Below are 23,159 nucleotides of genomic sequence, written 5' to 3' on the forward strand. Positions count from 1 at the left end.
ATGCCCCCAGGACTTAACTCCAATGTAGTGTAGGTACGTTATACTAATCGCAGCGCAGGCCTTGAGACAGCGGAGAAGGTGATGGATGGTCAGACGAAAGCCAAGGTCAGGGGTCACTTGCAGAGTAGAATAGTCAGAAAACACGCCAAAGGGTCAGGGTCACGAGCAGATCAGCAGAATCCAAGATACAGGCCAATAGGTCAGGGTCACAGGCAATAAGGCAGGGTCCAGTAAACAGGCAAAAAGGTCACAACAGAAATCCAGCAGTATATCAGAGCAGGTCAGCACAAGTAACACACTAGGACGCTATAACCGGCAGGGAGGCTAAGCCCTCCCTGCCTTATATACAGACTTTGGGCAATCAGGGCTTAGCCCTGTAATGCATAACAGGTTTTAGGCTTTAATAATCACTTCACAGAAATTAATTAGCACGCAGGCTATACCCTAGCGCATGCAACCGGCTGCATCACTTGCCTAGGCGCACCGCTTGATACACTCGGCGTCCGGCCATTGCCTTGGCAACGGTCAGGCCCAAGTAACCGGAAGTGACGCCCCGGTCGTCATGGAGACGGCCGGGACATTCACCCAGGCAGGAAGTGAGTCGCGGCGGTGCCCGAGGCCGCCGCGGCTCCTGACACAGAGTGCAGCAAAACACAAGACAGGACGTATGAGGGAGTCAGACAGTGGACAGACATGGGACAATAGGTAGAGAGGACCCTGCTCATGAGAGCTTACAATTTACAGAGCCAGAAGAAAGGCAAATAGAGCCTTAGGCAGGGAAACAGTGGTACTGTCCCTTTATCAGCACATTATGACTCACAAAATGTTAATATACTAGTAACACTCATGAATATATTCAAGACGAGGATATTCATATGCCACCAATGTCACACCAGCCATGACCATGATGACTTTATGGATATCCAAAGTATACCAGGAGTGCCAAAGGATATATACCAACAGAGGTGGGTGCCCCATATTGACCAGAAGTTCCTATGACTAAATGCCAGCAGACATGGGTAACCAGAGTATACCAGCAGTGCCCACAACAACAGCAGAAATAGGTGCCAATATCTATGAGAATATGTTGCCGTAGTAGGTATTAATATTGTATCAGCTTTATCCATGACAAATATGTCAGCAGAGGTGGGTGCTCCTACTATCCTAGTAGTGCATATAGCTCCTCGACAGGTACTTCACTTTAATTAGTCCACTATTTGACATGCAGGGCCTGATTCATTAAGATACGTAAATGACGATATGTATTTTGCGTAAAATCGCTCTGCACATGCCCAGAACTGTACCATACGCCAGTGAACACAGCAACGTCCAATTCATCTTCTAGCACAATTTCAGGGGTGGAGAAGGGGCGTATTCACGTAGTAAATGTAGAGTAAGAGCATGCCAAGCTCCAGCACACGCAACAGCATCCGATTCAAGCTTTGGGCATCTCTAAGGTACGTTTTTCTGTTGTATCACTTGCACCAGCTACAGGTCTGGTGTAAGTGCTGATTATTAGTGATGACAGATGTACAGGCATGCTAGAATATGTGTTTGCAAAGAACAATTATAAAATGCATTTTATATATTATTAAAATGCGACATTAATTTTTTTTTTCTTCTGTGCATTCTTCTGGGACTTAATATTCCACATATGAATTTCACGTATCCTGCAGGGTCTTGTCTATCAGATCACAGCACTCCTAGGTCTGTATTCAACGACGGATGTATCTTCAGAGCCGATTCTTGTTGAATACGGCTGTGTGTTTGTCTGATTTACGTGCTATTTAAAGAAAAAACAAAAAAACAAAACACACAATTGTTTTGCGTGCCTTAATAAATAAGGCCCACAATCTCAGATCTTATCCGACTGTCTGTGGTTTTATATCCCCCCAAAGATGGCTGGTGCTGAAAGTGAGGAGTAATCAGTGATGTTGATCCCACAGATTTTCCCACTTCTCACGTCAGTAGGAATTACATAACTTGCTAATAAAACTTGCTAACAAAAATAAAAAATGAATAAAGTAAGAAATAAAAAACTATTTAGCTGCAGTGCCTGGATCCCCAACATCCACTGAGTATTCATCCATTTATGTATTCAACAACTGACGTATCTTCAGATTTGCTTATTGTTGAATACGGTTGTGTTTGCCTGATTTACGTGCCATTTAAAGAAAAAAAAACCCACACAATTGTTTTGCGTGCCTTAATAAATTAGGCCTACAATCTGAGTCACAACTACTGTAGTTTGAGATCTTATCCGACGGTCTGTGGTTTTATATCCCCCCAAAGATGGCTGGTGCTGAAAGTGAGGAGTAATCAGTGATATTACTCCCACAGATGTTCCCACTTCTCACATGTCAGCAGGAATTACATAAATTGCTAATAAAACTTGTTAACAGAAATAAAAATGAATAAAGTAAGAAATAAAAAACTACATTTAGCTGCAGTGCCTGGATCACCAACATCCACAGAGTCTTTGGCTCTACATGGTGAATGTTTTTTCAGAGAAAGGAGAAAACAGAAGTATATCTATGAGGAGGGAGCATTGCAGTGCCCAAGTATTTCAATTTTGACTTAATTCAATATAAAATATTGATTTGACAGTGTCAGTGCCCCAAGCATGATGCACCCCCTGGTAGCTGCCCCATGAGCTGACTCATGGGGCAGCTACCAGTAAATGGTAATTATTACTAGATTTTATCTGAGCTATGTGCAACATTAAAATCCACTTCTCATATTAGGCTGTGATGTAACCTACTTGCGCCTAGATGATTGTATCCCTGCTCAGGTTCAGTCATAGTACAAGATCAAAATCCCACGGTTATTTATCAGACGCCTTCACTGTACCCTATTTCATATTGTGTCGGCCAGTCTTGCATGATACTCTGAAGTCTCTGACGGACTTAATTAAGGATTATCCAAAGTGGTAGTCCCTACTATTTGTTCCTCATTTATCTATGTGTGATTGACTCTCTTTTGTAGGACCAGTTATGTTATTAGGTACTCTGAATATCATGTATGCATGTAATATGTGCCTTTCTAGTATGTATTAATGTATGATTTTAATGTAGTGTTTAATAAATTAGATTTAATATTAATATACATTGGAAACATAGTATTGCATTTTGTATTATGTTTTTTTTTTATCTCTGGAGTATTATATATTCATTGTGCTTCCTGCCTTTTTTCTGTGGTTTCATATTAAATTTGTTAATAGTGTACCGTCTTGCATTTTAAATACTCATTTAACTTTTATTTTTTTTTACTTGCTCATTATTTGATCAATACTAAAAAATAGAAACAATTTCAGGAACACATCTATAAAAACTTGGACTGCCCTTGGCCATGTAAATCATGTATGTTTCTTAAGATACACCGAATCATAAACTGGAAAAATGTGGAAAAACTAGGAAGAAACACTGAGAATTATGTATACAACAAAGAATGGTCTATGCACATAGAATTGAAATGCTGATGTTCACCAAAAAGTATAAACATTATAATATACCCCAATATAATAGAGAGTGCTCCAACTGAATAATCTTGACCCTTAACAGTCATAAAATTGGAGACACACAAAGAAAATTACTGTGTGCTCAAACTATAGTTCAAAATACTGAAAAGCATGTTTGATAGAAAACAAACATAATAATGCTACTGTGTACACAAAGTAGAAGACAGAAAAGTGATATATTATATTCTGCCAAGACTCACACCACTTAAAAAAATGTATCTCTCTTGATAGCAAAAGGAATTTAGAGTAAAGGGACACAGATACCTCCCTCATGTTAGGCTTTAGCACACATACTATAAAAAAAGCATAGTGTATCTATTCAGTTTGCTGGTTTATTTAGAAAAAGCAGCCTATAGAAGTATGTGGAGGCCTTGATTTAAAAAGTTTAGTTATCGAGTTGCATTAGCTGCCAGATCATCATCAACATATATTTATATAGTGCAAGCAAATTCCGTAGCACTTTACAATTGGGAACAAACAATAATAAAACAATACTGGGTAATACATACAGGCAGAGATGTAAGAGGCCCTGCTTGCAAGCTTACAATCTATGGGACAATGGGAGTTACACAAGGACACGTGCTACATCATACTGCACATTGGCACAGCTAGAATGCAAAGGTAAAAAGTATCAAGTGGGCTGTATAAACAGTCAATGTTGGTCAGAGGGTTGTTGTCTTGTGTTAACTGTGTAGAGGGTGGTAATAGGGTAACCTAGGGAGATTAAGATGGTGGTTGAGGAATATTATAAGCTTGTCTGAAGAGGTGGGATTTTAGAGAACACTTGAAGGTTTGAAGACTAGAGGAAAGTCTTACTGTGCGGGAGAGGGGATTCCACAACATGGGTGCAGCGTGAAAAAAGTCCTGTAACTGGGAATAGGAGGATATGATGAGAGTGAGAGACGCAGATCGTCTATAGAACGGAGGTGTTTAGTTTGGGCAGCACGGTGGCTAAGTGGTTAGCACTTCTGCCTCACAGCGCTGGGGTCATAAGTTCGATTCCCGACAATGGCCTTAACTGTGTGAATTGTGTGTTTTCCTTGTGTTTGCATGGATCAGTGGGGCTATATAAATAAATGATGATGATATTTTGAGACAAGTTGGTGCAATTTTGTTGATGGCCCTGTATGTTAGTAGAAGAATTATATATTGGATTTGTTGAAAAACAGGCAAACAATGTAAAGGCTGACAGAGTAGCTCTCAGAGGAAGAACGGTTTGCAGGGAAAATCAATCTAGCCACTGCGTGAAAAATAGATTGTAGGGATTAGAGTCTGATTTTGGGAAGACCAGTAAGGAGGGAATTGCAATAGTCAATGCCGGAGATGATGAGTGCATGAATTAAGGTTTTTGCAGTGTCTTATGTGAGATATGTGCATATTCTACAAATGTTTTTTTGATGTATGTAACATGATTTAGATATAGAGTCGACGTGGGGAACAAAGGATAGTTATGATTCAAGGATTACACCTAGGCATCGAGCTTAAGGGGTGGGAGTTATGGTCATGTTGTCAACAGAAATAGAAATGTCAGGCAGGAAGCTTTTGTTTTTGGTGGGAATATTATTAATTCTGTTTTTGAAAAATTTAGTTGATTCTCCTCTATTAGCAGTTGTTACCTGACACAGATTGGATGACTAACTTCTAAGGATCATAGACATTTATTACAAATAGTTGGGAACACTGCTGCCTATTGTGAGGACAGTGTACAAGAAGTATCTACCTGTGGCTCTCCAAGTCTCATTATGCTCTGCCAGCTATTGGCTGGCTAACTACTGTCAAAGCATGTTGGGGCTTGTAGTTTCATAACATTTAGTAAGCTACAGGTTGGCCAGGCCTAAAGTAGAACATCAAGCCAGCAATACAGGCAGCATGGTGGCTAAGTGGTTAGCACTTCTGCTTCACAGCGCTGGGGTCATGAGTTCAATTCCCGTTCATGGCCTTATCTGTCTGGAGTTTGTATGTTTCCTCCCACACTCCAAAAACATACTAGTAGGTTAATTGGCTCCTATCAAAATTGATGTGTGTGTGTTAGGAAATTTAGACTGTAAGCTCCAATGGGGCAGGGACTGCTGTTAGTGAGTTCTCTGTACAGCACTGCGGAATCAGTGGCACTATATAAATAAATGATATGATGATATGATATAATACAAAATGCATCCCTCAGGGCCTGGTAACAGTGTATGCTTTCCAGGTCTCCTCACAAAATTGTAAGAAAATTATTAGAACCACATGTGGAGCATTTAAAATGTCTCAGTCTATAAACATTAATACACCAGTGCTTCAGCTAGGAGATGGACAACATTGCATCATAAGACAGTGGTTCCCAAACTTTTTCAGTTCGTCGCACCCTTAGAGTCTCCATAAGTTTTTCAAGGCACACCTCCAAAATAATTACAGAGCAGTCCTGTTTTATAAGTAGTTGGGTCAAAATAAGTATTTAGGTCAGGACAGAAATACTTAGTAAGTTGTTTGCAAAAATAATACACATAAATCTAAGGGAAAAGAATATTTTTATATATTTTTTTTCAATTATATTTCTGTAAAAGAACAATTTATAGCTAATATTAAGAATAAGAACAAACAAAATAAAACAACATGTACAAAAATCATCACATTGTGCCCCTCTTCATCCACACACTCTGTGGCCCTCCTTCGTCCACATTCTGCCCCTCCTTCATTCAATAAAAAAAAAGGTTTCCACCTCATCTTTCTCAGTTGCAGTCTTGGTAAAGAAAAAATGAATTACAAATTATTATTATTTCTGGAGCTCAATAGTTGTCAATGCCAAAATATGCTATAATAGTTCTAAATCCTTGTGCTTCCACTTGAGTTAAAAGTCTTTCTCTCCTATTCAAATAAAAATGTATCCACCAAGAGATTGATGCGCACTGTATCCTAAACTAATCAATGATAGTGGCGCTATATAAATAAATGTTGATGATGATGATAGTTTCTGTACCAGGCTTGGGGGACTCTAACGCTATTTAAATATCAATACCAGCAGGACATGCTGTAGTTAATTAACAATGAAAGCCACAGGTATCCTTCTCTTGTTCCACTACAAGGTTCTAAAATCTGCCTCTACCCCCAGAGACAGATTATCCAATCCGTGAATGCACTGGTGCTCCACCCTTATCCATTATTTCTCCTAAGCGTGCACCTTCCATGCCCTACCCAGACCCTCCTGACCAATCTCCGCCAGAATCAACCGGCTTCTGACGTCACCACCGGCACAGGGACAAGGCTCCGCCCAGTCATTGAGCCACGAGCTCCAGCGTGTGAACCAATCGCAATCCTCCCCTCCCTCGTGACCTGTTCCTTAACCGCCGCCCAGAGGGGACAAATAACCAACGCGTTTGCACTACCTCTGCCCACCTCCCACTCTCTATATCTAGCGTTTCAGGCCTTAAATCACCACTGCGACCAGCGCCCCTCTTTGTTCTCACACGCTACTTCTCTAGTGCGCTCACTATCCATCCAAAGCACTGACAGGACGTGTGTCAGCATTACGTTTATACGGAGCTACTGAAACTGCTTTTCCCATCTCATTGTTTAAGGCAAGGCCAGTGGTCTCCAGCAGGGATACCCATGTGTACGGCCGAGAACAGATGCGAATCATAGCCGGCGACTACCTCTCAGTATACGTTTGAATTACGGCATTTCTATTACTATCACTCGCTCTTTGTTGGAGGAGTGTCAGTTCTCTGCTCCGTCCGCCACCTCCCCCTCCTCCTCTCAGTGGCTGCACCATTCATCCAGCCGTCACAGACACAGGGATCTATAGACTGGCACAGGGTGTGTACACACCGTCTATAGAGCCATCTCATCCTCCCAGCGCACCCCCGGCCACACACCATAGGCGGCTCCGGTACCAAGATGTCCAACCGAGCGCTGTGCAGAGAGGCGAGCCACGCCGGGAGCTGGTACACTGCCTCAGGTACCGGGGCTGGGGGCGTGTGGATGGCTATGTGTGGGGGATGGGGCGGTAAGAGAGTAATGGTGTCCGTGTGATGGGAGGAGTGGTGGAGTCATTTACTGTTTTGGTTAAGAGTTGGTCAGTGGAACTACAACGTTGGCTAAATATTTGGGATATGACATCAAATCTTTAGGAGTCACATATTAGGGTGCTTGTGCCAACTTATGTGTAATGTTTGTCCTTCTGGAGAGACATTAATATACACTATTGAATGGGGAAGGTGTTCTATAAATAAATGCCACATAGCTTGCCTGAGTAAAATGATCTAATATGCCCATTGTTCACTGCTCAGTTTGCATCACTTGTTCCTCCCAGCACAACTAGGCTGTCTGGAAATGTCCCACAAGCCAAGCAATTTCACTGAAGTGGCTACATTTTCTGCAGTGTTTGTCTACAGTTAACTAAAGGAGGAATTGAGAATATGTCTCCTCTGGTGGGGAGAACTTTGGGCAATGCTTTACTTATCATTCAGAATGATGTTTAATGTATCTTCTAAAAATAAGATGGGTGAACACATTATATAAATGTCTAATTGCTCAGATTTATATATTTTTCATAAGATCTTTCTAATGCAAGCATAGTGCACATTAATGTTTTTTCTAAAAGCGTTATGTAGACCTTTTAAGTTTCTTGTAGCATCATCTAGGATAGGGGTGGTCAACCAGTCAGAGATGAAGAGCCAAAAAATATCTATAGGTACCACAAAGAGCCAACTTTACCTTTTTATATGTGTGTGCATATACATATGTTTACCCAGTGTAAACATGCACACACTTACCATACACACATAGATTGGAAATATAATATAATTTAAAATATCTTGCTGTGCAAAACGGAAAATATCCAACACACTGCCAAAATATTCAGAATAATCATAAAATCAGCACAGCTCTTACCTTGCTGCTGTGTCCAACAGATGATAGTTCAAAGGGCTGCTTATAGTCTCTCCATAGCTACACACTGCTTCTGCATCCACAATCCTTCAGACCTCTTTACATGCTCATTGGATCTCCCTTTATACCCCTTACATACACATCAGCCTCTCTACATGCCATCAGTCCTCTCTACATGTCATCAAACATTCCCACATGCCCATCAGACCTCCCCATATGCCATTATACCTCTACACATGCAAATCAGATCACCTTATCTGCCAACAGATTTCACCAACATGTCCCTTACATGCCATTAGATCATCCCACATGTCCCTTACATGCCCTTCAGCCTCCCTGTATGCCATCGGCTCTACCCACATTTCTCATACATGCCACCCACCTCACACATCCCTTACATGCCCATCAACAACCAAACATGCCATCAGATGAACCCAAATTCTCCATACATGCCATCAGATCTCCCCATTTATACCATACATACCAATCAAACCTCCCCACATTCCACTACACTCTCTCTTCCCCCTTCCCTGATTAGATTGTGACCTCCCTGCATTGTTCAGAGGAGGTCAGAAGACGTGACTGCTTCGGTAAGTCGAGTAGTAGAATTTTTTTCAATCTGCCCTTGCTGGCACATGGACATCTATACTCTGTTGATGCTCCCAGCCAGGAGCCACATTTCAAAGCTCAAATAGCCAAATGTGACTCAACAGCCACAGGTTGGCCACCGATGATCTTGCATTATGATGGAAAATATAAATTGTGTGGGTTCATGACAATTGTGACCTGATGGGCTTAATTCGCCACCTGGTCTGTAGGGGTGAAGAAGGATGAAGGGATGTTCTTCTTACACAGTTTGTCTGGGTCTCTTTCTCATAGTCAGTAACCGACTGTTACTGACCACTCCTACTGATGTCACCTTGCCACCAGACACTCACCGACTGTGAATGCCAACTGCGCAATATTTGTGGGAGAATCTCGCTGCCATCACTAGCACCACATTTAACATTCATTTAGTTAACACACATTTTTACTCATGTTTAACCCATAATTGCCTACACTCCTGAATTTTTGGGAGTTCACCCAGGAGAGCAGGGAAGCCTCCCAGGTCCTGATCACCTCGTTTGTGAAGTGGAGGTGGGGCTAAATGTCATCCTGGCCCCACCCCCACCAACTGATAAACTGAAATTGTCAAAGGTTGACAGGGGGTGTTTCATAACAATGTGATTCGTGTGGCCCCTCACTCATGATGGAGCCCCCTCCTGGACAGCTTGCTGCAAAAGTTGGTAAGTACGGTTTAATCCATACGCTGCTGCGGCATCGGGTATTAAACCTCCCAGTGCTGCATTGCACATGTAGACATATTTTAGATAATATTGCACAGACATGGTGCCTAGCGTGGTGATTTAACTCCTTTGGAGTCGGAGTCCATTCAAAGATGGCCGCATCACCCATGCAGCGACTGGGTAAAACAGTGGTTCCATATTCTTTCAAGCAAATCAGAAGCTCTAAACTCCTACATTGTAATGAATGTCTGGAAGAGATAGTGAAGAAGGTAATGTCTTTAGAACAAAGCATACTGAAGCGATTGTGGAAAAAGGTGTGCCTGATCAAAACTGCTAATCAGGGGGTAAGCTGAAGATTAAACTGGTAAAATAAATCAGTGTGTATTGATGGATATTTGTAGATAGGATTTAATTCTGTCATTGAGTATATTATTTATGTTTACAGACTAATTTCTGTAGAATGGTTTGTTAGTACATTGTATGAAAAGACTAGGACCCTGCACAGAAGTAGTGGATTTGTGTTTAAGTTGGCAGTTATATGAAAATGCCTGTGTTATGCTCATAAAGCATAAATAGCAGAGACAAACACATACTATCAAAGGTAGAAAGGCTTTAGTTTCAATATTATTGGGTGCAGTATATTTATTACTGACTTGCAACTAAATACTATTTGCTGTCTGGTAACCATCTAGACTGCAGTATTTCATTATCTGTGCAGAATCATACGATCCGTGTCTTGCTGTCTCCTGTAGTGCATGGATGGATGAAAGCATGGCCCATTTTTAATAACCCCTTAATAGTTTCCTTAAGCTTAACAATACAACAACTGGTCTTAATGTAACAGTGCTATGCTATTTAAAATTCCCTTTTCTCTAGCAGCAGACAGACTTCAATATGCGTTCTGAAACCAGGGAACTACTTGATTTCTTATATTGCTTTTAGTCACCAGTGAACGTGTAAATGTGCTTTTCTAAAATGAGACATTTTAGTTTTTAGCTATTTTAGTTAGGTATTATAATTCCAAGTGCTATAGGCATTGTTAGAGTAGGAAATGGTGCTATGAAACAAGGTGGAACACAACAGTGATCACTGTGAGGCGGATTATGTATATCTGCACAGTCCTCACAAGGAAGCGCAATTATGACTGGATGCACTGGAAAATTTTACCTTTCCCCTCATGTAAGCAGACACAAATTTGTATGTCTTGCTTTATTTGTATTCCCTTTTGTAAGGTTGTATTATGTATTCCTCTTTTTCCCCTCACTGTACCTCCATATCAATATCTTACGCCAGTGATGGGCAACCAGAAACACTTCAGGGGTCGCATGGGCATCCCTTTATCCTTCCTAAGGGCTGCACATTACCATTGTTTTCAGTAATAAGTTAAAACAATATATTTCATCAAAGAAAGAGAAATGTTTCTGTAATAACACATCAGATATTTTAAATAAGTGTTACAAGCTATAACAAACAAATCTAACAGTAGAGCAAGGAAGGAGCTGGTGGCTGCAGGTGAAGACCTGTTTATCACTGCCTTGCACTGAAAGCACACAAACATTAAGTGTTTTTTGTTTTGTTTTTGTTTTTTTTTACTAAACATATTGCTTTATCTGGTTTCTTTTTGTGCTTTTCAGCCATGACAACTTGTGTTGTCCTCTGATAAGACAAAATGTCAGTGCTCTGTGCATCAAACACAATTGTATCCAGACTTGCGGCTTAGTGTTGCATCCTAGGGTAACAGAAATAGACAACTGTGATGTACAGGCATTACTGAAACCAGATAAAAAGGCACACCAAAAAGTGAATCTGTAATCAGATTTAAATTGACTGAAATAGATAACTTTGTGCGGATAAAGGCTTATAAAGTTCCTGCAATACAATATCTTGAGCTCCACTTTTGCTGCGCCATCCTAGGAAATGCAGTTTGTACTGTACTTGTAAATTCACATTTTGCGGTATTCAGTGAATGAAGTGGGGGTATGTATATACATTGGTATTTTATTCCTGCACGTCTCCTACTGCCTTCAGTGTAAAACTATTAAATTACATTCACTTACATTCACATTACATTTTGCATACCGCCACTCCTAAATGTTCACTTCAACCACTGACGGAATTTATAGCTTGAGTGGAGCTCAGATGATGACAGTAAATTAATTCTGCTGTGTGGTAGGGGTGGATGCTGGGAACATTTAAGGGCAAATTCCTTCTGCGGAGAATATTTTACTGAAGTATAACAATACATAGAGCTTCATGAATGTTCACCATTATTCTCATGTAACTTTGCATTTTTTTTAGACAGTATCCAAAATAAAAACTGTTTTCTTCATTGGACCTTGGTAGAAAAATTTATTTCACTACCCAAGACTGTTATTCTTTTGTCTTGCATTAACACAATGTCATTGGGTTACACTGTTATTCACTTGAAATTAAGGTATTCATACACACCAGAAATCACAGGTCATGGACACATCTACCCTAACCCCCCACAGTTCACAAAGCTAAATATTGTCCTGACTGTGAGTTTGAACTTCAGCATAAATTGCATCGTAGTATTGCTGGTAGCTTTGTATCCATGTAAATTGTCAATAAAATCCAGGCTGCTGATGGTACGTCTTAAAATTTTATTTGTTCTAACAGCAAGTAATATAACAAAAAAACTTCATAAAACTTGAATACAAATGTGCAAAAGAAAGAGGATTTCTATGAAACAAATGGGGTTGGGGATGGGCCTTGGAAGGATGAGTAGCTCCTTATTCTATGAAGTGGTTATTTGGGGGGGCTTGGGGTTAGATACCTCTATTTTTTTTATTTTTTTTTTTGTGATCTGGACTCCTCATAGCCTAGTTCTCAGCCTGAGGAAAGAGCATTGATGACCAGAAGCAGGGGAACCAGGCTAGTTGATGCCCCTGCGACATAATGTTTGGGTATCAAAGCCTTTTGAGGAGCAAGGAGGAGTCACAGCTAAGGAAGGGGGCTGAATTGAGTCATCACTCTCCACAGTGTGGTTTGAATTCTCTGTCCATTTGGCCCTCAACCAGACCCTGAATTTTTAGCCTCAGGTGGAGTGAGTAAGGAACAAGTCCCAATTCTGGGCCAGATGAGGGAGTTTGTGGCGTGGCATTACCATAAATACAATGGTAAGGAACTTTGTTTCACACTCTATTGTTTAGTGGCACAGTGCTTAATTAATATGGGTGCTGGTGACCTGGCTGGTCAGAGACTGAGATGCAGTTCCCCGTCTGGTGCAGTGGAGGTTTGTGGCACCTTACAAATAAACTATCATGATTATTGTCTGTTATACTACATTTGCTGTTGGTATAATTTTTTTTTAATTTTTTTTTACCATCACTATTAAAACAGCTCTGACCATAGCTATGCTTGCAACATGTAAATGAAAAACAACATCAGAACTTATTTACCTTGTTTGGTCTGTACATCTTGTTTACATTACTAATTTTCTGTTGGATGCAAGGTAATTTTAATAGGCACGAAGGGGCTGCACTGGAGAGAAAGATGAGCAGGTGATTGGACAGCAGCGAATGAGGGGGTTTGAAAGGCAAAGAGTGAAGAACAGACTAAAGGCACTGACGGGGTCTGGCACAGCTGTCCCTGTTATCACCAACTCTTGACAGCCCTCTACATACATTAAAACCTGCTTTGTGGAAACATTAGAAATCAACATTGCCAATATGTTATCATTTATTTGGTAAACAGTATAGTTATAAAAAATGTTTTTTTTAAAAAAAAACTATAACATTTTGCTTAACTTAAATCAAAATATTATCTAAACAAATGAAACCAAGAAAGTTTTATCGTTTGGCAGACTGTACACAGAGGTCATAGGAATTTTATTGACAAATGCAATGGGTCATTAGACCCTTTGGTTTTTAACATATTCAGGTAAGAATCGTAAAGCCCCCTTGCATTAATCTTTCAATAAGTCTAACAAACTAAGAACCCAGTTTAATCTATCAGTAATTTTCCAAAACCTGTCCTAGAAGTAGTCTATTTTTTAAAATGCAGTACAAACATGAAAGCACATTCTGTTTACCATTTCAGCCATCTTTTTACTTCCACTCACTAGGTTATTTAATATGTCCCATAATTTGGACTGCAATTTGATTCCCCCCTCCCCCCCCCCCAATTATTTATAACTATATCCTGCATTTTCTTCCTTGGGTTTACCATAAATTATAACCAGTATAAGAATCAATTATTGTAAATGTAAAACTAAATGCAGTTAGAAGTTATACATTATATGTTCATTACAGAGATGTGAAGGATAGCCTTCTACTTTAACAGGTTCACTGCAGACCTCAGTGGTGTAGCTAAAGACATGAGGGCCCTGGTGCAAAATCTAGGCCAATGCTTGCTGAGTGTTCCGCAGCCAGCCCTCCCACACACAAGTCCCATGTTAGCAACATCAAGTGAGAAGCAGAGTTTAAACAGGGTTCAAGCAATTATTGTGCCTCAATTTGTATGTGAGTTCAAGTATGTTTTTGTTACCTTATAAAACAAAAACAAAATTGTAGGGCAGAAGTAAGCAACTGATTTGTGTATCTTCAGCAAAACAGGAGGTCAGGATGCTATGACATCAGGACTGGTATGTTTTTGAAGTGGGAGGAAATCCACGCAAACTCAGGGAGAACATACAAACTCCACGCAGATAGGGCCATGGTCGGGAATTGAACTCATGACCCCAGCGCTGTGAGGCAGAAGTGCTAACCACTTAGTCATCGTGCTGCCCTGTTATAAAACACAATTTTTTTCTGTACCTTTGGACACTGGAGAGTTGCCCTGCTTGCACTCTTCAGATGTTGGCAATGATAACTACCATAGGATCATTTAAATCTGTTTACTGACAAACCTATGTAATTCTTTCAGTGTACTTATTTTCATTTTTTGGGGGAGGGGGGGTCTGCTTTTCTTGTCATATCAACCATTATGGTAAAATCCAAAGCATTAGTTTCAAGGCCAACAAAGAGTATTATTGCAAAATCTCCTCACACCTGTATTCAGCCATTTAATACACAGTTGTTTTTATGCTGAAACAATTGACATTGAGTTCAGCCTTTCACCCTCAAAAACCCTAACTGATCAAAAGGAAGGAGAAAAAAGCCCTACAAAACATAGTCCAATTTAGCACTATACATTCTGTTTATTAGGGGAACGTTCCTTAGATATTTATTGTCTCCTAATACCAGTGGTTGTGGATTCCAGTTTCATGGTGCTCACTGTAAATAACTATATAATTATAGTTTTCTATATATACAGTGGGTGAAATAAATATTAACACATCAACATTTTTCTCAGTAAATATATATTTAATGTGGCTATTGTAATGAAATTTACACCAAATATAAACAACAACCCTTGCAATCCATGCACATGCAAAGAAATCAAACCATAGATGTCCATAATTTAAGTTTTGTGTAATAATGTGAAATGACAGGGAAAAAGTATTTAACACATGAAGAAAGGGAGGTGCAAAAAGGCATGGAAAGCCAAGACACAATCTGAAATCTATCAGTAATTAAAAAGCAATCCTGCCAGCTGCTTCAGCTGCAACTGATGGCCTATAAAAAGGTGTCACACAAGAAACATCTCATGATGGGAAAAGCAAAGAGCTCTCTCAAGACCTTCTCTACCTTATTGTTGCAACTTCCTTCTGTAACTGATGGCATTGGATACAGAAGGGTCTCTAAACTGCTGAATGTTGCAGTGCGCACTGTTAAGGCCATAATCCGGAAGTGGAAAGAACATAATTTCACAATAAACCGGCCACGAGCAGATGCACCTCGCAAGATTTCTGACAGAGGAGTGAAAAAATTATCAGAAGAGTTGTCCAAGAACCAAGGACCACTACAGGGTGCGTCTTGAAGCTGTCATTACCAACAAAGTATTAAATAAATTTCAGAAAGCGTGTTCAATACTCTTTCCCTGTGCCATTTCACATTATTACACAAAACTTAAATTATGGACATCTATGGTTTGATTTCTTTGCATGTATGGATTGCAAGGGTTGTTGCTGACATTTGGTGTAAAATTCATTACAATAGCCACATTAAATATATATTTACTGAGAAAAATGTTGATGTGTTCAATATTTATTTCACCTGCTGTGTGTGTGTGTAATATACATACATACATACATAGTCCCGTTATACATAGGGATTTCCTGCTAGCTCTGTACTCAGCAGGTTGGCATTGCTAAATATTTTGACCACCCTCGCTAAATGCATAACTTTACATTTATCTGCCATGTTGCTGTCTAAATCTCCCAATTTCTCTACTATTCACATTTTTATTTTATACATTTAGGAACTTGTAGTTCAGCCTAATATTTAAATTCAATTTGCTTATATTCCTAAAATGATTCAATGATGATGATGATGATGATGATGATGAAATATCCACTTCAACATAAATTAGTTTACCAGTATAGTGTTCTATCAGGTATGGATATTGTTACCACATAGAAATAATCAGTTATACTCCTTAGACAATTGGTTAAATCATCATACTTGTGCAAAGCCACTGTTCATGAAACTGGCTGCCTTAAATGCCAACTTGTGATCGTCTTTGTAAATATTTTTTTAATTATGTTGTAGATACAGGGAGGATAGAACATCACTACAAGCAGCTGCTCAGGCCTGTCTGTCTAGCTTGTGGTAGCTTTACAAAAAATGTATTTGTCAACATGTACCTGACGTTAGTAGATAATACAATGTAATTATTTGGGAATTAAATTTAGCATAATGCCTTATGAAATTGTTGCTAAATTAGCCAGTCATCTGAGCATCAAGAATTGAAGCCTGTGGCTGGTTTAAGACTTTTTTTGCTTCTCTTTTTCTATTTGATCCAAGAAATCTCTTCAGAAGAACATACTGGGTTTCACTGTCTGCTAAGAACAGGAACCTGAGGCTACAGTGGGGACAGACAGAACAAAATATTGCCTGGTCTGACAAATCTAGCAAATTTCTTCTACATGCACATAGTAGGATCACAATTTTGTGTACACATAAATCCATGGATCCACCCTGCCTTGTGACACAGGCTGGTTGGTGGTGGAATGATGTGGGGAATGTTTTCTTAGCACACAATGGACCCTTTAATACTAACTGACCATTGTTTAAATGCCTACATAAATATTGCTGACCATGTTCATACCTTTATGGAGTATAATGCATGGTGTAACACCACACACACCCTCCCTCTCTCTCTCTTATGCTGGTTCCACAAACGTGACAATGTGTTAAGTTTACTCAACTGATCTCCACATTCGCAGCACAGATGTGCAGCCGATAAATCTGCAGCAACAGTGTGTGATATATGTATGTGTATATATGTGTGTATGAAGGTATGTATGTATGTGTACATATATTTCTAACTCCAGTAAGTGGAGGCAGTAAGTTATTTAGAATTTCTTCTCTGTGAAGATTTGCAACTGGCCGCGATCAAGTTTATAGTTAGGGACACGAGAATGCTAATATGCAATAAAATGCTCAATACACATGTTCTTATAGGAAGAGTTTCTTTACAGTCCTAGGAAAAAAGGAGAGGACCAACTTAGTGCATACTTGTCAACTTGTGGAAGTTGGCTTCCGGCAGCGGTGGGCGTGATGGGGTGGGGCTCCAAAATTTGCGTTATTTTGGACCTAATTCTGCCCACTTTACTAGGAAGTGGGCAGAAGTCTGCCAGATGCGGGAGATTGCCCCACTGTCCCGGGAGTCTGTGAGACTCTCGTGAAATGCGGGTGTCTCCCGATATTCAGGGAGAGTTGGCAAGTATGACTTGGTGTAGTAGTTCAGCTGAAGCTTTATTGAAACAATGGTATAAAAAACTGGAATAAAAGCTCACGTTTTCCCAATGAAAATGAATGCGGTCTCTGTTCCCGGTGTCTTCTCTGGTAAACTGTGTCTACATTATATTGTGAATGCTACCTTTAGGCAAAATATACATATGTTACAGATAGAACTCACAGGGGGGTATTCAATTGTTTCTTTTAATGCGCTAAAACAAAAAAAAACGAGCGCTCTAAAAATATTACCGTTAATATGGTAATTACTCGCTAAATTTCATCTCGCAGCTCCCTGAGCAGCGAGCTGAAATTCAGCCCGCTGGCAGCGAGTAAGTACCGTATTAACTGTTTACGCGCGCAAAATTACCGTATAATATGAAGTTTTTTTAGAGCGCTCGTTTTTTTGGGTTTTAGCGCGTTAAAACAAACAATTGAATACCCCCCCTAAATATGTATACAAAAAAAATCACTTTATACTACAGAATCCTGTCTTTAGCAGCTTCACATCTGCTTTCTGTGATGGTCCATTTTCAATGGCGCAGAGACGCATTGGTTTCGGGAATGCAGGAAAAGAAAAGTCTGATCATTTTAGAATGTGCCAACACTATCTGCAGTGATGACTGATTGTGATGAAAAATCTATTCAAAACCTGATTAAGGCACGGATCTAAAATATACTACCTTCCCTGCTAATTAAAGATGAATAATCTGCAGGAGAAATGAGGGCTAGCAAAAAATTACACCGGATGAAGGAATTTTGTTTTGCATGTCTCCCCTATCCGATTAGGCAAATGCCTGAATAATTATTTTCTTACTGCAATACTTTTATATAGTTGTAAAATAGTTATGGTTAAAGGAATATAATGATCAAAGTTGTGTGTAACTTATTTTTAAACATGACTATAAATTTTTCACAAAATTGTTTGGATAAAAATCTTTTCTTGCTTGAGCTGCGGTTATCTCAAAGATCTCCTTCAGTCTCTTTGGCTTTTGGTTAGCTAAATTAGATAAGATCCGTTTGTTGAACTACTCTGTCCAAACATCTGATCCAGTTTTGGCTCCACTGGTACGGTCAGAAGATAGGCGCTATCTGCTGTCATCTTACCAAATTTGTTTCCATGACTAAGTGGTAACTATGGCAGAATCCTGTATTTGTGGCATCCCTACAAAGTGGTAATACTCAAACAGCATGTTTCATTAGGAACACCACATACTTGGGTAGCAGCACCTGTGTAGAGAGCTGCAAATGAAGAAAGTAAATATAAGTGAAATATTTTTTGCTTAATATGAAATAAAACCTTCGTTTGCTCCATAGTTGGAAAGTCAAATTGGACAGATCTGGTGCATGTTTCTTTTCAACTTTTCAAACGTTGGCTAACAGATTTGATAGTACAGAAAATCTTGATCTAATTTTTACAATGTTTGGTTAAGTCCACCCATATGCCAAAATAATTCCAAATGGACCAGACATAGTCTTTTCTTTAACATACCCTTTTTATTTAAATGTTTGTAAACATTTTACAAACAAGAATAATGGTTCGATATTTGAGAACAACGTTGCCATATAATCAGCTAGTCTGTTGCCACCACGAAAGATCTTCTCCTCCATTTCAATTAACTTTTGCCCAGGCTAACCAGTTCTTCCTTATTGGCACCTGAATAGATTCCATTTTTAAGTCCTTTGCAGTGTTTAGTAAACAAAACAAAAAATAATCATTTATTTTAGATTTTATTTGAATGTGTATTGTGGTGTAGGGTTCTGAAGGTAGTTTGATTTGCTATTTACATCCCTCCCAACACAACTGCTGATTCCTGCTGCAATGCCGCTAAATATGTAAGACTGTGCACCTCCACAGGTTTAAGACTGACTTGCAAAAACATGTTTAATGACCATCAGAAATGAAGTTTATACCTAGATCTCTTTGCTCCGAGAGCACATATGAGTTAGCAGGATTATCTGCTGCTTAGTCACTGTATTTTTGTATTGCGCTGCTGGCATCCGTGTCCTTGCAGTATCATTCTTCACCTTAAGGGAAGTGGTCATACAAATTCATTTTTTTTTTTTCAGTTTTCTTAAAATGTATTAATGTTATGTACATGGGACTTTACCAATTGTTTTCAGGACTGTTGTAATATTTACTCTTTCTTTCCTGATCTAATAATACATTGGTTAGCTGAATGAAAGAAAAAGCCATTTCAACAGACCTCAAGCATTTTATGTAGCAATTGGTGCTTTTGTTCTGCAGCTTCCTAACTCCTCCTGCAGTAACTAAAGTGCTTGGGCAGCACATTGAAGATAAAGTGTGGGTGTATAGGATCTGGGCATTATTTATATTAGTCCCTGTACTCTGTGAATTATTAATGTTAGCAAAAATAAATAAAAATAAAACTGCTCCCCTTTTGACAGCTTTCCCTATTACAAGAGATGATATATTTGAAAAACAGAAGAGGAGAATTAATAATTGTAAGCGTGACTAAAGTTTGCTTGTAATTTTGTTTTAGGACCCCAGCTGAGCGCCCAGTTGGATGGTTGGCTGTCCCAAGCACAGACCTCTAAAAGACCAGCAAGAGCCATTATTGCACCGTGAGTATTGTCTTAATTAGAGTTTCATCAGTTCTATCAAAATTAAGCCATTACCTTTTTGTGCAGTTTTGAATTCCTTTTTTGTTAATATATTCTGTCGGTTATTTTTGTGTTAGCTGGCAACACACTTTGTGCTATAAGTCAGTTGGTGAGCATGATTGAGTAATCGTAATATTTGGAATAGTTATCGGGCATTTATGTTCATCTGGTAAATTTCACCACTTTCTAGTCCTCTTACAACCCAGTCCAGTTGGTGTGTGTTGATGCAAAGTGATCCAGCTGCTCTATGTGCTGAATAGACAGTCTCATCCAGTTTGGGCATCCACCTTCTGTCAGGCGCTGTCTCCGCACTGACACTTGGGGCAGGAGACGGACGCCTGCACCTTCCAAGCAACCATGTCCTGTTGCCTAGCAGCAGGACGCTATCTCTGCTCACCTGTCTGCAGCCAGCATGTGTTACCGCCAAAATCTCATTAACCCTATCAGGAGGCACCTTAGGGTATATAAAGCAGCCTCTGACACATGTCTAGTGCCAGAGTATTTGGTCTTCAGCCTTGCTCCAGCATTTGTTCCTGTGTTGCTGTTACTTGGATTCTGACCCGGCTTGTTCCTGACTTCTCCTTCGGTTCCTGATTCTGGCTTAGACTGATATTTGGTATTGACCCGGCTTCCTGACCATTCTCCTGCTTCTGATTTGGCTATATCCGTTCCTCTGGTTGTGACCTGGCTTGTTGACTACTCTTCCATCCTGGTGGGCTGTCACCGCTGCCTCAATTGTTACCTCGCCAGCTGACTGATATTGAGGGCCGCGACCTGCGCGTCCCTTGCAGCGAAGTCCATACCTCCTTGCGGGGGTTCCTGGTGAAAACCAGGGGTGTGTTAGACTCCGCGCCTCAGTACTCAGTAGCGCCAACTGCTGGCAGGTATCATCACTTCCACAGAGTAATTCTGACACCTTCATAGCCAACTTGGACAAAGATCCTGATGTTCAGTTGTGTTTTATTCTTTCTTGTTAGCCAGGACACATCCTGGGTTGCATGGCTAACACTAATATTTATTTTTTACTTTTCTTGTAATCCTTTTTTACAACGAAGATGTATCAGAGGTGGATGGTCATGTGACCAAAATCCAGACCTGGGGATAAATGTATTAAGGTCCGTTTTCTGCAAATCGCCGGTATTCGGCGACTTCGCAGGCAAAATTTAAAACAACAATGTGTTTATAGGCAAGTTTTGCCTTTAAACACATCGCTATTTTAAGTTTTTCCTGCAAAGTAGCTTGTAGCTGCTTCTCTGTTTTTTCAGGGTGTCGTTTTAGAAATTTATAATGGGAAGTTGTTACAGGATGGACCGCCTATGCCACCCTGTCTGTTGTTGCTGGGAACCGGCTGGGCTTACTTTGTTACAGTCCCCTTTAGTTATTCCGAATGCGCTCCTCCTGTCACAGTAGGAGGAGCCTGCTGCCACCACTGCGCTCCTTTATGGCGCCCAGAACCACATTCCTTCTGGGTAACTGTCGCTGCTAGTTTACTCTTATGCTGGTGCACTTGGACTGGTACCCTTGACTGCTTACTATGGATCAGGGTTCTGTGGATGGATCCTCCTGGCCTATCTCACTGGCCAGCTGGGTCGAACCTCAGAAACAGCCGGAGAACGGATTAGCTTTAGGGTCTAATCTGCAGGTCACAGGATTACAGCAATATTTAAGAAGTTGTCAAGCAGGGTCTTGAAGCAAAGAGTGATATTTTATTTCACTCAGGTGCCCTGACAAGGACAGTTCCACTGATTAAAGGTATCAGTGGTCAGGTCAGATGGAACATGAGAATAATATATTTCAGAGTACAAGACAGTGCTTTTTATACTGAATTGGACACAGGCTATTTTTAGAATCGGTATGCAATGTGTTTACACAAACATGGATTTACATGCACTGCAAAGCTAACAATATTCACGCTTATCTGTGATATCTTAAACCTTGCTGTGATATCCTGCATCTTACAGTGGACAGCAAGTCTAATTACATCTTCCTATGACCCTCAGACATCAAAAGGTCTACTTAGCATGAAATTAGCATGAGTCCTTTCTTCCAACAGTTGCAGAATACACATTTCTTCCAAAGAAAATAAATTCCCCAGGAAAAGTTGTAAACCCCAAACAAGACATTTCCTTACACCAAGATATACAAAAGGTTTTTAAAACAAAGGCTTATTGTATCATATATACATCAGAATTAAGGCATTTTCTCTAGAAATGTTAAAACAGAAAAAAAAAGAATTTTCTCCCCCTGGTCTCTGAAATTAGAGATTTCCCTTGCCAAAATATACACAATATCACAAATAAGTACATGTGCAATTATATAAATAAGCGCCAAGCCCTATTTCCTTTAAATAAATTTGTACCACAAGTTATTTATTAGTGATCCAGTCTGTGTAAAGAACCTAAACGAAACATTGTTATTGCGAAGAACCTAAACAAAACCTTGTTATTGCAAACAACTTATTTGCAAAGATATCAGTTAAGTGTAAATTAAGGCAAATAGCCTGTTCCATAAACATTGTACTGTACTTTGTCTATTTTATAAATTTGGTATATTGTCATAGGATGCGGGCAACCATGAATACAATTGCACAGGGAAAAAAGAAGTTATGACATCCAAAAAAGATCTTTTAATATGTCGAGCACTAGAATGTTAGAGGAACATTGACAGAGCAAACAAAACATGCCTCCATACAGAATGCTTCAGGGTGTAAAATAAATCAGCTGCTTAAATCTTGGAAAAGAAATGGGCTAAAATTGTTTACTTCAAACTTAGACAATAAAAAAGTGTCATGTAAACCTAGTATATTATAGGAGTAGAAAGAAGAGGGCTTAAAGAATGATAGGTATTTGAAATTTGTAATGTCTGTTGCCATAATCTTCCCAGTATCAGATCAACATGGAAGGCTCCCTGTTTGAATAACAGTTTTTTGGGAAACCAGTTGAAGCATATATTGGGGAATGGGCTTCCTCTTAGTCTTTGGTGTTGTGGTACGAATGTCAGCAGTACATCAGATGTTCATGGACTCTCAGTAAAAATATTGATTGCCAACCCTGCTTAGTA

General features: G+C 39.7%; 1 protein-coding gene across 1 annotated transcript in view; it reads left to right on the plus strand.

The window, feature by feature from the left end:
* The first annotated feature begins 6,824 nt into the window (after positions 1–6,824).
* The window catches only part of MEMO1 (mediator of cell motility 1), a 51,285-nt gene continuing 34,950 nt past the window's right edge, over positions 6,825–23,159 (plus strand). The window contains exons 1-2 of the mRNA XM_075203525.1: positions 6,825–7,454; positions 19,979–20,060. Coding sequence (XP_075059626.1) covers positions 7,394–7,454; positions 19,979–20,060 — 143 coding nt within the window. The 5' untranslated portion in view covers positions 6,825–7,393. The remainder of the gene's footprint in view (positions 7,455–19,978; positions 20,061–23,159) is intronic.

This window comes from Mixophyes fleayi, chromosome 3 (assembly GCF_038048845.1).
Source record: "Mixophyes fleayi isolate aMixFle1 chromosome 3, aMixFle1.hap1, whole genome shotgun sequence".
Classification (NCBI taxonomy): Eukaryota; Metazoa; Chordata; class Amphibia; order Anura; family Limnodynastidae; genus Mixophyes; species Mixophyes fleayi.